The sequence below is a fragment of the Crocuta crocuta genome, unplaced genomic scaffold (assembly GCF_008692635.1).
Source record: "Crocuta crocuta isolate KB4526 unplaced genomic scaffold, BGI_CrCroc_1.0 scaffold118, whole genome shotgun sequence".
NCBI classification, from domain to species: Eukaryota; Metazoa; Chordata; class Mammalia; order Carnivora; family Hyaenidae; genus Crocuta; species Crocuta crocuta.
The window spans coordinates 10,079,772-10,095,213 of NW_027551558.1; the positions used below are offsets into that span (position 1 = coordinate 10,079,772).

Below are 15,442 nucleotides of genomic sequence, written 5' to 3' on the forward strand. Positions count from 1 at the left end.
TTTTTTAAATATGTTTTATTTATTTCTGAGAGAGACCGAGCGAGCGAGCGAGCAGGGGAGGGTCAGAGAGAAAGGGAGATAGAGAATCTGAAACAGGTTCCAGGCTCTGAGCTAGCACAGGGCCCGACGCAGGGCTTGAACCCACAAACCGTGAGATCATGACCTGAGCCGAAGTCGGATGCTTAACCGACTGAGCCACCCAGGCGCCCCTGGTTTTTCACTTTTAAAGTACACTGAAATATATTAAACTACTCCCATTGCCTGGGTGGCTCAGTCAGGTAGGTGCCTAACTCTTGATTTTGGCTCAAGTCATCAGTTCAAGCCCTGAGTCAAGTTCTGTGCTGGCAACGCAGAACCTGCTTGGGATTCTTTCTCTCTCTCTGCACCTCCCCTGCTTGCACATGCTCTCTCTCTCTCAAAATAAATAAACTTTAAAAAATAATAAGAAAATAAATATATTAAACTACTCTCTCAATTAAACAATTACCAATATTGGGGCACCTGTGTGGCTCAGTCAGGCTAAACACTTAACTCTTGGTTTCAGCTCAGGTCATGGTCTCATGGTTCGTGAGTTTGAGCCCTGCATGGGGCTCTGCGTTGGCTGCTTGAGATTCTCTCTCTCCTCTCTCTTCCCATCTGCCATGCTTTCTCTCATTCTCTCTCTCTCTCTCAAAATAAATAAACTTAAAAAAATTACCAGTATTAATTCAGCCTAGTATTATTTCCCATACTAGGTGCAACTATAACCACACTAAATACACAAAAAATTTCTGCTAAATGGACAATCTATCATTCCCAGGTAAAACCTTATCTTCTAGGGGCGCCTGGGTGGCTTAGTCGGTTAAGCGTCCGACTTTCGCTTAGGTCATGATCTCGCGGTTCATGGGTTCGAGCCCCGCGTCGGGCTCTGTGCTGACTGCCAGCTCAGAGCCTGGAGCCTGTTTCAGTCTGTGACTCCCTCTCTCTCTGACCCTCCCCTGCTCACGCTGTCTCTCTCTCTCTCCTAGAAATAAATAAAAAACATTAAAAAAAAAAATAAAAAAAAAATAAAACCTTATCTTCTAAATTAAGTTGTAGTACCACAGAAATTCCTTGAACTGATGGATAGCCCTGTATTCATTTTCTGTGCATGAGGTCACAAATCACCAAAAACCTGGTGACTTAAAACCATAGAGATCTATTTTTTCACAGTACTGGATCCATTTTGACTAATGTCCAATTAGTCCGATAAGGAGGTGCTGGCAGGGCCACACTCACTCTGGAGGTTCTAAGGGAGAACTCGTTCCCCATCTCTTTCAGCTTCTGATGGCTGCCAGGATTCCATGGCTTGACGCCATATCACTCCAATCTGCATGTCCATGTTGACTCTTCCTCTTCTATGTGTCACATCTCCCTCTGTTCCTCTCTAATAACAGCTGTGGTGGACTTAGGCCCACCCACACAATCCAGGATTATCTTAAGACCCTTAACTTAATCATATCTGCAAAGGGCCCCCTTTCTAGGTAAGGTTCACATTCACAGGTTCTAAGGGTCTGATGCTATCTTTTGTCAGTTGATTTTGGGCCTACCATGCTTGCCTTAATCAGGTGATCAAATTGATCACCATCAACAACAGGACAAACCGGTATCATGTATCTCCTGATAAGATGACCTGGGAGGGACACCACATTACCTATGCATTACTCCTACCAAAAACCCATAGCCCACGTCAATCCAGAGGAAACAATAAGGCAAACCCAAACGGAGACACGTTCTCCCAAAATGTTAACGTCATGAAATAAAAAGCTTTCCAGATTAAAGGAGGCCAAAGAGGCGTAACAATGAAATGCAACGTGTGATCCGGGATTGGTTTCTGGTTCAGAGTAAAAATCTTTTTCTAAGAAAGGCCACTTATTGGGACCACGCGCAAATTTGGTTATGGATCATATAACAGATAACAGCATCATATCGACATTAAATTTCCTGAATTTGATCATTGTGTTGTGGTTAAAAAAATAATGAAAGAGAGAAACCAAAATAGAGCAAAATATCGACAACTGATGAATCCGGCTAGACGGTACGTGGTTGTTTGCGACCTATTCTTGAAATTCTTGAAACTCTGCTTTTGGTTTCAATCTTTTCAAAAACAGAAACTTGGAAATAAAAATGGCGGTCTTTAAATGAAGCAGGGCTGCATCAACAGCAAAAACCAGTCCTCCTCGCTGCCAAAACATTACACTTTGCCTAAAAATTTAAACTAAAAATAATAATAACCCAATTACAGCGTAAAGTCTTCTGGTGCGCTGGCCATTCCCTCCAGAAGAACAGCTGAACAGGATATTTTCCTACTTAACCACAGTCAAGGAACACTGAGCACAAACAAGAAATCCACATTAAAATGTACACACTTAATTAAGGGCACGTATAAAAAGAACTGTTTGTTGTCAAAGAGGAAAGAACTGACTCAGAAGGAAGTTACATGTTCATCCTCCCAAGGGCCCCACAGACAAAATAAAGGGTATCATTAAACCAGGATGCCTGGAAATGACATCTACATACTGTCTTTCTGAAACCAGATCGGGACTTATGAAACTGAAAGCATATAAGGGAGACCACAATTTAACCGCAGAGACTCACTGAGGAATGTTTTACATAAAGAAGCTATTATTTTTTTTTTGAAGAAGCTATTTATTTTTTAAAAATTTTTTAAATGTAAAGGACTTAAAGGGTAGACTGTACGCTACCTTAAAACAGCAATGCATGAATTGGAAGTTGTGAGAAGCCGCTCTTCTCATCAGAAGCATAACCCATGAAAACTGTAGCTGTGGGTTGGGAAATAATGATCCCTGAAAACAATTCCTCAGCCTTAAGGCTCTAAATGACAAAATGAATTATGTCCACGGAAGAATTATATCGTGAGAATAAAACATCCCATAGGAACCTAAACAAAAGATGACAAAACTAAAACTTTAAGTAAAATGAAATGCTGAAAAAAAGTATGCGCTTTGCCAAGAAAAAAAAAAAAACTTTCCCCAAACATTATTGAAAGCTTACCTTCTGGGACTGGAAAAACTTCAGCTATTGAGCCTAAAATGGTTAAAGCTGAAAATCTAGTTGGATAGGAAGACCCAGGAAACAGTGCTTCAAAAAGGCTATTGCAAATGGATGACATGAAATTCTAAAAAAAAAAATAATAAGTATAATTTAATTAACTCATAATAGGTTATCTTCAAAGTAACACCTTTAAGAGTGAGGTTCTTTTTTGGCAAACTATAAAAGCCTCTTAAATACAGAGAACAAGGGGCGCCCAGGTGGCTCAGTCGGCTAAGTGTCCGATTTCGGCTCAGGTCATGATCTCACGGTTCACGGGTTCGAGCCCGGCGTCAGGCTCTGTGCTAATAGCTCAGAGCCTGAAGCTTGTTTCAGATTCTGTGTCTCCCTCTCTCTCTCTCTCTGATCCTCCCCTGCTCACGCTATCTCTCTCTCTCTCTCTTTCAGAAATAAATAAAACATTAAAAAAAATTCAGAGAATAAACTGAGGGTTGCTGGTGGGGTGCTGGGTGAGGGGACAGGCTAAACGGGCATTTAGGAGGGCACTTGTTGGGATGAGCACTGGGTGTTGTATCTAAGTGATGAGTCACTAAATTCACTCCTGAAACAATTATTATATTATATGTTAACTAACTTGGATTTACATTTTAAAAAAAAAAGAGTTGGGTTCTTTTTTTTTAAAGTTTATTTATTTATTTTGCGACAGAGAGCACAAGCAGTAGAGGGGGAGGGAAAGAAAGAGAGACAGAGACAAGAATCCCAAGACGCTCCACGCCATCAGCAAAGAACCCAAAACCAAGAGTTGGACTCTTAACTGACTGAGCCACCCGGGTGCCCCGAGTGGGGTTCTTCTTTAATTAACAGAGAAAATAGTTTTAAAAGCAATACTAGTTGTTTATTTCACTTAACAATTCAGATTGGTACCCTTGACTGTAAGCTTTATCGTGACTTCAACGAACCCTATCTTTGTAGGGTCAAGGGTTACAGTTTCTACTGTGGTCCACACAAGAAAAAAATTACACATTTTTAGTGAGAGCAAGATCTGTTCTGCTCTGACTTGTGCTAAAGCCATATGAATACTGGTTTCTTCACCTGAGGTATTCAGGCATCAAAGGTATGTATATTTTTTTTTACATTTTTTAATGACCCTCCCCAAGAATCCGATACATACCACTTTGATAAATTTGGTAAATATAATACTTGATAAATGTGGCTCTAATGACAGAATTCATAAAAAGATCCAACTATTCCACTGTATTCTATCTTCCCCTTTGAGACTCTTGCTCTACCATTCTCTTCAGATAAAAGATTTTTGGGGCGCCCGGGTGGCTTAGTCGGTTAAGCGTCTGACTTTCGCTCAGGTCATGATCTCGCGGTTCGTGGGTTCAAGCCCCGCGTCGGGCTCTGTGCTGACTGCCAGCTCAGAGCCTGGAGCCTGTTTCAGAGTCTGTCACTCCCTCTCTCTCTGACCCTCCCCTGCTCACACTGTCTCTCTCTCTCTCCTAGAAATAAATAAAACATTAAAAAAATATATTAAAAAAAAAAAGATTTTTAAAAAATGAAAACTTTTAGCAAGATGCAATTTTAAAAAAAGCAAAATGGGAACTAGTTTATCCAAGACAAAGTCTTCTTCCTCTAGTAAAAATATTAATAATTATTACTATTTCTGTGTAAGACTGAAGACAAAACTTAGAAGGAAAAGCTGTGATTCTCACGCATCTCATCTACCACTATCCACAGCAAAGAACTGAGCAGCGCGTAAGCAGTTCTAATCCCAACTGATTCCAGAAAGAATCTCAGCATTCATTTCTTTGGTCAATGACATACAACCATGGGGATTTATCTTGCAGGCCCTTACAAGCCCTAAGTAAGAGTTTATTAGTTTATTAAAGTGCTCTAAGGTGCCTGTGTGGCTCAGTCAGTTGAGTTTCCAACTCTTGATTTCAGCTCAGATCATGATCCCAGGGTCATGGGATCGAGCCCCATGTCACACCGCACTGAGTGTGGTGGAGTCTGCTTATGATACACTCTCTCGCTGGGGTGCCTAGGTGGCTCAGTAGATTAAGCATCTGACTTTGGCTCAGGTCACGATCTTGCAGTTTGTGAGTTCAAGTCTCACATCAGGTGAGCTTGAGCCCTGCACTGGGTGAGCGTAAGCCCTGCTTCTCTTTCTCTCTCTGCCCCTCACTCACTTGTTCTCTTGCTCTCTCTCTAAAAGACAAAAAAAAAAAAAAAAAACCACAACAACAAAAAAAGATTCTCTCCCTGTCACATTCTGCCTTTCTCCCCCATCTGTGCTCTCTCTCTCTCATCTTTCAGATGAGATCGGGTGCGAGCACTCGCTCTCTTTCAAATAATAAATAAATAAATCTATTGGGTTTCAAAGCAATAGGGTATGACTGAAAATATCCTAGTTAAAGTAGTTTTAATTATAAATGAATAGTATAGTATTCACATCAAAGGGCAACAGGTTCATCCTTTAAGAATGATCTTATCCTGGGGCACCCGGGTGGCTCAGCCGGTTGAGGGTCTGACATCAGCTCAGGTCACGATCTCACAGTTCATGAGTTCGAGCCCCACAGGAGCCTGCTTCGGATCCTGTGTCTCCCTCTCTCTTATTCCCTCCACCACTTGTGCTCTGTCTCTCTCTCTCTTTCTCAAAATAAATAAACATTAAAAATTTTTTTTAAAAAAAGAATGATCTTATCCTACCTGTACTATCATTTATATTTTTGGAAATAGTTCTTTCTCTCAAGCAGACTCCCACAGGGGAGGCATGGGCCAGAGGTCTTACACTTATATCCCTAGTCCTAAGCATACTGTCCTAACATATAGGAGGAACTCAATATACGCTCTTGTCACTTTTAACGACTCCTAGTGAGGACCCCAAATACCTTAGCCCAGCATTCACACTCTCCTTAGATTACTCAGGTGCTTTCTCTACTCGTCTTTATGATTTTTGGCTGTGTTGTAACTTAAGCTATTGAAAAATAACATTAAAATTGTTAAAAGTGATACAGTTCAAATTACAAATATCCCTATGATGTTTAATCCTACTGTTATGCTACATTTTCAAGCACAGAAGATGAAACGCTTAGGTGACCAGAGAAGGAAGCCAACTACGGATATGAAATTGGTTTCTATTTCCAGCTTTGTCACTTGTTGACTATAAATACAAGTATGAAATTCCTCAACCTCCATAACATACTTCCTCATGGATAAAAATAGGAATACCTGTATTCCCTAGGGAATAAAGGAAACTTTATTCATTTATACATACACACAGAGTATGTTAGTTAAGCTCTGTTTTGATTATTTTAGGCCCCCCAAAAAATTACTACCCATCCCGAACTTCATTCTCTAACTCATTTTCTGTTACTCGGCTCCTCTCTTCCTCCAAGTGTCTTACGCATCATTCACAACAGTGAAGTCACCATTCCCCAAATTCTCCCGCACTTTTCAGCTCCAAGCTTTCACACAGCACGTACTAGGGAAAACACTAATCAGATTTTAGAAGCAAGAGCAGATGCGGCAAGGAGACCGATTCTACCACTTAGTAGCAGCTAGGAGACCGGCTCTACCACTTAGTAGCTGAGGGGCCTTGGGCAGGTCCATGCTGCAGTTTTCTCATTTTCTTTAAGTTTATTTATTTATTTTGAGAGAGGGAATACAAGCAGAACAGGACAGGACAGGACAGAGAGAGAATCTCAAGCAGGCTCTGCACTGTAAGTAGAGCCCAATGCAGGGCTTGAACTCACAACAGCAAGATCATGACCTGAGCCAAAGTTGGGCACTTCACTGGCTGAACCACCCAGGCACCCCTCATTTTTTGAAGTAGGCTCTATACCCAGCGTGGGGTTTGAACTCACAACCCTGAGAGCAAGAGTCACACGCTCTTCCAACTGAGCCTGACAGCTGCCCTAATTTTCTCATTTTTAAGTGAGGAGAATAATACCTATCTCGCAGCTTTATTAATGTTTAAATGAAAATGTGGGTACAAAGCATTTTATAAATTTAAAGGTACTCCAGCTACTACTATTAGTTATTTAAGTAAGAAATAACCTCCTTCACTAGACTAGAAGGCATCTTTTCCAACTAACAGGCTCCTCTTCTCCCCCAGGACTCACTCTTGATGGGCACCAAGCCTATCACACACTGTGCAGGACACCCACTATAAAGATGATGATACATAAGATAGTGTCAAAGTCACAGCTGCCAAAAGCCACAGGTAACCACCGCTGGGAGAAAATATCAGAACCATGAGATTGACTCGGATGAAGACTCTAAAGGACTCGTTTTCAAAAACATACATATTCACAAAGACAAACTAAGAAGCCATGTATCCACAGAAAGTCAGAATGTCAATCCAAAACATAGGTTTTGTGTTTCTAAGGACCTAATTCAGATTTCACAAATGTTATCTGACCCCTGGCAAAAACAGGCAAAAGAGCCATGATGATCACCAAGCAGTGATCTAAGAAAGGCTAAAAATAACTGCTCCAAACACAAAGCAAGTGCTCAGAATATACTCTAGTCACTTTTAATGACTCCCAGCAAGGCTTTTTAAGATGGTTTAGAGTTTACAAGCAGCTTTCTTGTTTAATCCTCAAGAGCAACCTTTATAAAGAGGCTACTCACCCCACTTAAGAGTCGAATAGACCCATTAAGTAAGCCAACTGGCCAGTGGCAGACATGCGACTACATCAATGTCCTTGATGTTTAGGTTGTAACTTTCCAACCTTTGCTGTTGGGATTTTACAAAGCTGGAGCTGACTTCAACCTTGGTAGTAGGAATATTCTCCTTTAGATGACTTTTGTACCTTCCAAATGCAAAGTTGAAAACTAAGGGTCATCCACACTAATGTTTAGAATATGCTGTATGTAATGGTACGAAGGCATCGTAAGTTTATTAAAACTCATTTCCCTAAATGAAATAAAATAGATGAGCTCTGTCCTCTGAGTCTTAAAAGAAATTAAGAGCCTGCTTCCGAGAGTCTAGATTTGTAGTAAGAAGTCAGTGAAAAACTCCTGATGGACAGAAATGGAAGGCTGTCAAGCTAAGCTTTGGCCCAGACTAGAGCTGCTATCTCTGGGGTCCCATCTATCCCATTAGCACAGCACCCCGAAACCCAGTCCTTCTCTTCACGCTCCCTCCCAAATGGAATAGGCTGGAAACTCCATAGCTGGGCCACAGACCAGGAAGCACAAAATATCAAGCCACTGTAGGTCATGTTGTCTAAAGAAAAAGCAGACTCAGATACAGCAATCTTCTACCCTGGGGAGGGGTGAAGGAGTTCAGGGCCAGCAACGACCTTTCTGTTAAAGTACTAAGCCAGTGTAGCCCACATTATGCCGTAAATGATTGAGGTGACCCCATTCCTGTTATTCTGTAACAGGCCTCCAGTCCAGCACTGGTTCCATAACTCAGAGCACCTCAGGAGAAGTACCAAAGCACCAGAAGGAATACGTGAATCCCAGATTGAAGGGAAAATAGCACAGAAATGCTATTCACCATGAGGCTTCCATTTATTTCCCTTTAACGTGTACTCGTAATTGCTCTAGGTTTCCTAAAAACCTGTAAGTCTAAGAATAGGTCACCTACCTTATACTGTTGTAAAGAACCAGAAGGGTGCTGTTTGGTTAACTCATTCTCTGGCTCATGTCTGGATCTACTTTGCTCCAGTTTATAAAGCACCTGAGAACTTTCCTGTAGCCTACAAAACAACTTTTGAGAAAAAGAAAAATAAAGCATATGTGAGCTACATTCATCTTAAATGTCAGTCTGAAAAAAAGGCAAAGGACAAGTTTTCTAAATTCTTTAGGCTAAAACCTCAGGCAAGGGCACTATTGGTTTCTAACCTCTTAATACTTACACAGGGTTTCTCTCCGACAGAAAATGAACACATATTTTTAAAACCCAAAACAAAGTATCACTGCAAACCAGAACACACAGTCATTAGGCCACAGTTCTATTCCCTTTAGGTTGGCATGAAACTAAAGATCTACTCACTTCTATACTCTCCCAATTCTGCTTCCTGTAAACGTGGCAGGTGATTAATTCGAGTGGAGTTAGTCAACAATGGCCATGTCACGAGGCACTTAAATGGTAAAACTATAAGGACATCCTTCCTCCCCTCCCCAAAGTTTTCTTAAAACGACTTTCACCCTGAAAGATGCATCACTATAGTTTTTGTTCTTTCAAAAATTAAAGAAAAGAAAAAGAGCTCAAGTTTGGTTTATTTTACACCAAAATGAAAGGTCTTTACACCATGGACTTGAATCTCAAATGTAAACTCTAGGGAAACACAGAATGGTGGTTCACACAAGGGCCATGAAGGGCTGTGTCAGTCCAATCCCATGGCCATTACTCCCACGTTCTCTGAAAATCTGAGCTCTTTTCAAAAATGATTTGCAGAGCAGAGGCCACCACTTTCCAACACTTTCTGATGGGAAACTCTACCTTTTTAAGAAGAGAACAAATCTGCTGTCGCACTCCTGGGGACTGACTATTAAGATTGTATGTGATGAAGAATTGAATCCACTGCATTTCTTCTGTGGAGACGATTTCTGTACTTCGATTACTTTCACAAAGCAAGCCTAATGTGTCTATCCGTACCTAAAATACATCAAGTAATAAAATGTTAATTTTTCAATGAAATAAGCAAAATGTAAACTACTTGACATATTTATTAAGAAAAAAAAAAACCCAAAAAGCAGTAAAACTCAGTCTACCCACATGGACTTTAGAAAGGTTCCCTAAAGGGTGTGTGGGTGGCTCAGCCGTTTAAGCACCCAACTCTTGATCTCAGCTCAAGTCATGATCTCACAGTTTGTGAGTTCGAGCCCCATGTAGGGCTCTGTGCTGACAATGAGGAGCCTGCTTGGGATTCTCTCTCTCTCTCTGCCCCTCCTCTGCTTATGTCTACATGTATTCTCTCTCAAATAATTAAACTTAAAGTTTTTTTTTAAAAAGACAGATTCTCTAATCCCAAAGATCCTGTGGTTATATCCTATAAAATTATCTTATTAAACGTATAAATTGGGTATTTGCAAGTGAATAATCTTACACATTCTTATTCCATGGTAATGTTCAATTTCATTCTTTTTCCTTTTTTCTCACTGACAACTTTACCCCAGGACCTTATCACCTCACTCTTAGATGACTGTCATGCACATCTTACCAGTCTCCACACTCTAAACTCATCTGTTTCCATTAATTCCACTTTCTCGCTAAAGGCAGAATGGCTCTGGTTCCTAGTTACCAACTGAGTGAAATCCCAAGTGTTCAACCTGGCATTGGAAGATTCCATTAAATGGACCACTCTACTCCTACCAAACAATATCTTAAATTCCAGATCTTGTTTTGTGTTCTCTCATTTTAATACTTTTTTTTTTTTTTTTTGGAAATCATTTTTTTTCTCATGGTAAGTGTACTCTTTAATTCCCATCCTTTATTTCCCCCCTCCCCCCAAACCACTCCCCCTCTGATAACCATCTGTTCTCTATAGTGAAGTCTGTTCCTTCGTGTGGCTTTTTTTCCTCTGCTTATCTGTTTTATTTCTTAAAGTCCACATATGAGTGAGATCACATGTGTCTTTCTCTAATTTTGTGTAGCATTATGCTCTCTAGCTCTATCCATGTTGTTGTAAATGACAAGATTTCATTCTTTTTATGGCTGTGTAATATTGTATTATATATACTATGTACATAGTATACATATTATCATTATATATTATACACAATATAATTACATTATATACAATATATAATAACATAACATATGATATATATCGTATATGTAATACATATACCACATTTTCCTTATCCATTCATCTATTGATGGACACGATGGACACTTCAGCTGCTTCCATAGTTTGGCTCTTGTAAATAATGTTGCAATAAACATCAGGTGCATGTGTCCCTTTGAATTAATGTTTTTGGATTTCTTGGGTAAATGTCCAGTAGTATGATTACTGGATCATAGGATAGTTCAATTTTAATTTTCTGAGGAACCTCCACACTGTTTTCTACAGTTGGCTGCACCAGTTTGCATTCCCGCCAACAATGCAAGAGGGTTTCTTTTTTCCCACTTCCTTGACAACTTGATGTTTCTTATGGTTTTGAGTTTAGCCATTCTGACAGGTGGGAGAGAATACCTCATTGTAGTTTTGATTTGCATTTTCCTGATGATGAATTAGATGTTGAGCATCTTTTCATGTGCCTTTTGGCCATCTAGATGTCTTCTTTGCAGAAATGTCTGTTCATGTCTTTTGCCCATATTTTTATCTTTTTTAAAATTATTATGATTTGTCTTCTGCCCATTTTTAACTGGATTATTTGTTTTTTAAGTATTGAGCTGTATCAGTTCTTTATATGTTCTGGATACTAACCCTTTATTGGATATGTCATTTGCAAGTATCTTCTCCTATTCCATAGGTTGCCTTTTAGTTTTGTTGATTATTTACTTTGCTATGCAGAAGCTTTTTATTTTGATGGAGTCCCAATAGTTTATTTTTGCTTTTGTTTCCCTTGCCTCAGGAAATCTTATCTAGAAAAATTTTGCTATAGCCAATGTCCGAGAGATTACTGCCTTGTGTTCTCTTCGAGGATTTTTACGGTTTCAGGTCTCACGTTTAGGTCTTTAATCCATTTTGAGTTTATTTTGTTTAAGGTGAGAGAAAGTAGTCCAGTTTTCCTAGCTCCATTTGTTGAAGACACTGTCTTTCCCATTGGATAGTCTTTCCTGCTTTGTTGAAGATAAACTGACCACATAATTGTGAGTTTCTTTCTGGGTTTTCTGTTCTATTCCATTGACCTATGTGACCTATGTGTCTACTTTTTATGCCAGCACCAAACTGTTTTAATTACTACCATTCTGTCATATAACTTGAAATGTGGAATTGAGATACCTCCAGTTTAGTTTTTCTTTTTCAAGATTGCTTTAGCTATTTGAGGTCTTTTGTGGGCTTCCATACAAATTTTAGGATTGTTTTTTATAATTCTGTGAAAAGTGTGGTTGGGATTTTGATAGAAATTTGATCAAATGTGTATGTAAACTGCTTTGGGAAATATGGACATTTTAACACTATTTTTTCTTCCAACACAAGAGCATGGAATGTCTTTCCATTTCTTTGGTCCTCTTGAATTCCTTTCATCAATGTTTTATAGTTTTCAGAGTATATTTTACTGTTTTTGGTGCAATTATAAATGAGATTGTGCTCTTAATTTCATTTTCTGCTGCTTCATCATTAGTATATAGGAATATAACAGATTTCTGTACATTGATTTTCTATCCTGCAACTTGACTGAATTCATTTGTCAATTCCAGTGTTCTCCTATTTTGTGTGCTGCTCCAATACTTCCTCTCTTTTAGTCACATTTATCACCTTCCTAATAAACTACCTCCTACTCTGCTCTAAGCACCCCTAAACCCATAAAGAAGTACTTATATCTGTTTCCAGTTGGGTTATGCAGGTTTTCTTACTCCTTCAACTAAAATTTAAATAGCCTGGGGGAGCCTGGGTGGCTCAGTCAGTTAAGTGACCGACTTCGGCTCAGGTCATGGTCTCGTAGTTCATGAGTTTGAGCCCTACATTGGGCTCGCTGCTGTCAGCCTGTCAGCACAGAGGCCCCTTCGAATCCTCTGTCCCCTTCTCTCTACCCTCCCCTGCTTGTGCTCTTTCAAAAATAAATAAACATTTTTTTATAAATAAATAAATAAATAAAATTTAAATGGCTTGGAAGCAAAATCTACACTTTTCAATTTGCCCTCCTATGGAACTCTTAAAACAGTGCTGGGCTCAACACAGGATCCTCTAGAGTGGACTGCTAAGTGAATAAATGAAGCAGGAATCCACTACGTGTATGAAATTCCCAGGTATTTTGTTTGCTTACTTGGCAGTGCTGATGAATTAAGCCTTGTTTGATTCTTGCACCGGACACAAGGTTCCTCCAGGCATCAGTTGCAGACTGAAGATGTCCATGGGCTCTAGCCGTTCGCAGACAAGCCATCAAAGCTCCCAGAGCTCCTGTACTACTGTAAGACCCTAAGGATGGAAACGATTGTTTTTGTCTCAAAAGCACAATAGCACAGACCACTACTGTGCTATGTAACAACTACCACAATTTTCATTTTGCAATTAACATTGTATTTCAAGAAAAAAAATCGTATTTTAAATTCGAACATGAATTAAAGTTCCTATTATAGGGGGTGCCTGGGTGGCTCAGTCGGTTAACCAGCCGACTTCGGTTCAGGTCATGATCTCATGGCTCACAAGTCAGAGCCTGACAGCTCAGAGCCTGGAGCCTGCTTGGAATTCTGTGTCTCCCTCTCTCTCTCCCTCTCTCCCACTCATACTCTGTCTCTGTCTCTCAAAAATAAATAAACATTAAAAAAAATTTTAATAAATACAGTTCCTATTATAAAATAAACATTACTGAAAAGGGTTTAATAGTTCTTGTGTCAATAATTTCAAGTAAGCATAATCCTCTTATGTTAACGTAAATAAATCATTCTTGGGGCATCTGGGTGGCTCAGTCTGTTACGTGTCCCACTCTTGGTTTCGGCTCAGGTTGTGATCTCTTGTTTTGTGAGTTCAAGCGCCCACACTGGGCTCTGCACCGACTATGTGGAGCCTGCTTGGGATTCTCTCTCCCTCTCTCTCTGTTCCTCCCCCACTTGTGTTCTCTCTCTCAAAATAAATAAAATAAAATAAATAAAACAAAATAAAATAAGAAATCATTCCTTTTTGCTCGTTTTACTTTTTCCTTGACACTTAGAAATAAACCAGGATGGGGCGCCCGGGTGGCTCAGTCAGTTAAGAATCCAACTTCAGCTCAGGCCATGATCTCATGGTTGTAGGTTTGAGCCCCGCGTTGGGTTCTGAGCTGACAGCTTAGAGCCTAGAGCCTGCTTCAGATTCTGTGTCTCACTCTCTCTCTGCCCCTCCCCCACTCGTGGTCTGTCTCTCTGTCTCAAAAAAAAATTAAAAATAAATAAAATAAAATAAATGAATGAAAAAAAAAAAGAAAAAAAAAAGAAAAAAAATAAACCAGGAAGTGATTCAGGAAAAAGAAAGCAGGTGGAGAAATATTTAAAACAATGAGAATAACTAAAATGACTTTCAGTCAAAATCAGGAAAAACACTTCAGTGGCCGAATATCATTTGCCTAAAAATAAACACTAAACCTCTGGATATTTTGGAGTTACTGTTCTTCCCTCATAAAAAAGACAACAGGAGGATTATAAAGAACCTGATGTTTGGGGTGCCTCAGTGGCTCCATCGGATAAGCATCCGACTCTTGATTTTGATTCACATCGTGGTCTTACGGTTCAGGAGATCAAGCTCCATATGGGGTTCTACGCTGGCAGTACAGAGCCTGCTGGGGATCCTCTCTCTCCCTCTCTCTCTCTGCCCCTCCCACACTCACCCTGGCTCACTCTGTCTCTTAATATAAATAAATAAACTTAATTAAAAAAGAAAAGAACCTGATGCTTTTGGAGGCTAGGACATCAGCCATTACTAACAGGACAGTGAGCTTGGCCTCACAAGGCACAATGACATTAAAAACAGAGACTGCCTCATTTCGGAACAGATTCATGAATCTTGAACTTTAGATGGCTTCTCAAAAAGGCAGGAACAACTATTGTCAAAAACTACAAATAATGGGGAAAAAAAACCCAGCTACAAATAATGGCTTATTTTTGTGTATAGAATTAGATTTTTCTAGCTACCTCATGGTTACTGTTTGAAGTATTGAAAGTTTTCAATTATTTTTAGTTCTAAGTATTCTTAAACTGTGATGTAGGGTACCATATTCCTGCTTTGTTAAACAGAATATAATAATTTTAAGATTTACACGATAGGGGCGCCTGGGTGGCTCAGTTGGTTAAGCATCCGACTTTGGCTCAGGTCACGATCTCACAGTTCTTGAGCTCAAGCCCCACACAAAGCTCTGTGCTGACAGCTCACAGCCTGGAGCCTGCTTCAGATCCTGTGTCTCCCTCTCTCTCTGCCCCTCTCCCAATCATGCTGTCTTTCTCTCTCCCAAAAATAAACATTAAAAAAATTTTTTTTTAATTTACATAAGAAGTCAAGATCATCATTCATATATTCATTACCGATTTATGCTTTAATGCCATGATTCCTTCTGGGTTACTGAGTTTCAACAGAATATTTACTCCTATTCTCAATGACCTCAGATGGCTATTTCTTGAGGTCACACATTCACATATTTTTTTCTCTTTCCCAGAGACAAAAACTTGCTACTGCCAATTTACTTGTCTTTATCCTTGCCTAAAACAATATTTATTTACTATTTCAGTCGCTAGATAAGCAACTTATATAAAACACTCAAATTTTTCTTCCAGTCTGAAAACCTAACAAAAAACAACTTGGTAAAATGAGTTAAA

At 39.6% G+C, this 15,442-nt stretch overlaps 1 protein-coding gene across 2 annotated transcripts in view; it reads right to left on the minus strand.

Moving 5' to 3' along the window:
• THADA (THADA armadillo repeat containing) overlaps nucleotides 1–15,442 on the minus strand; it is a 319,402-nt gene that overhangs the window by 284,564 nt on the left and 19,396 nt on the right. For both annotated transcript variants that reach the window (XM_077749153.1, XM_077749152.1), the window contains exons 12-15: nucleotides 12,925–13,076; nucleotides 9,491–9,646; nucleotides 8,633–8,755; nucleotides 3,034–3,157 (exon numbers count right to left, since the gene is read on the minus strand). In XM_077749153.1, the coding sequence (XP_077605279.1) occupies nucleotides 3,034–3,157; nucleotides 8,633–8,755; nucleotides 9,491–9,646; nucleotides 12,925–13,076 (555 nt within the window). The remainder of the gene's footprint in view (nucleotides 1–3,033; nucleotides 3,158–8,632; nucleotides 8,756–9,490; nucleotides 9,647–12,924; nucleotides 13,077–15,442) is intronic.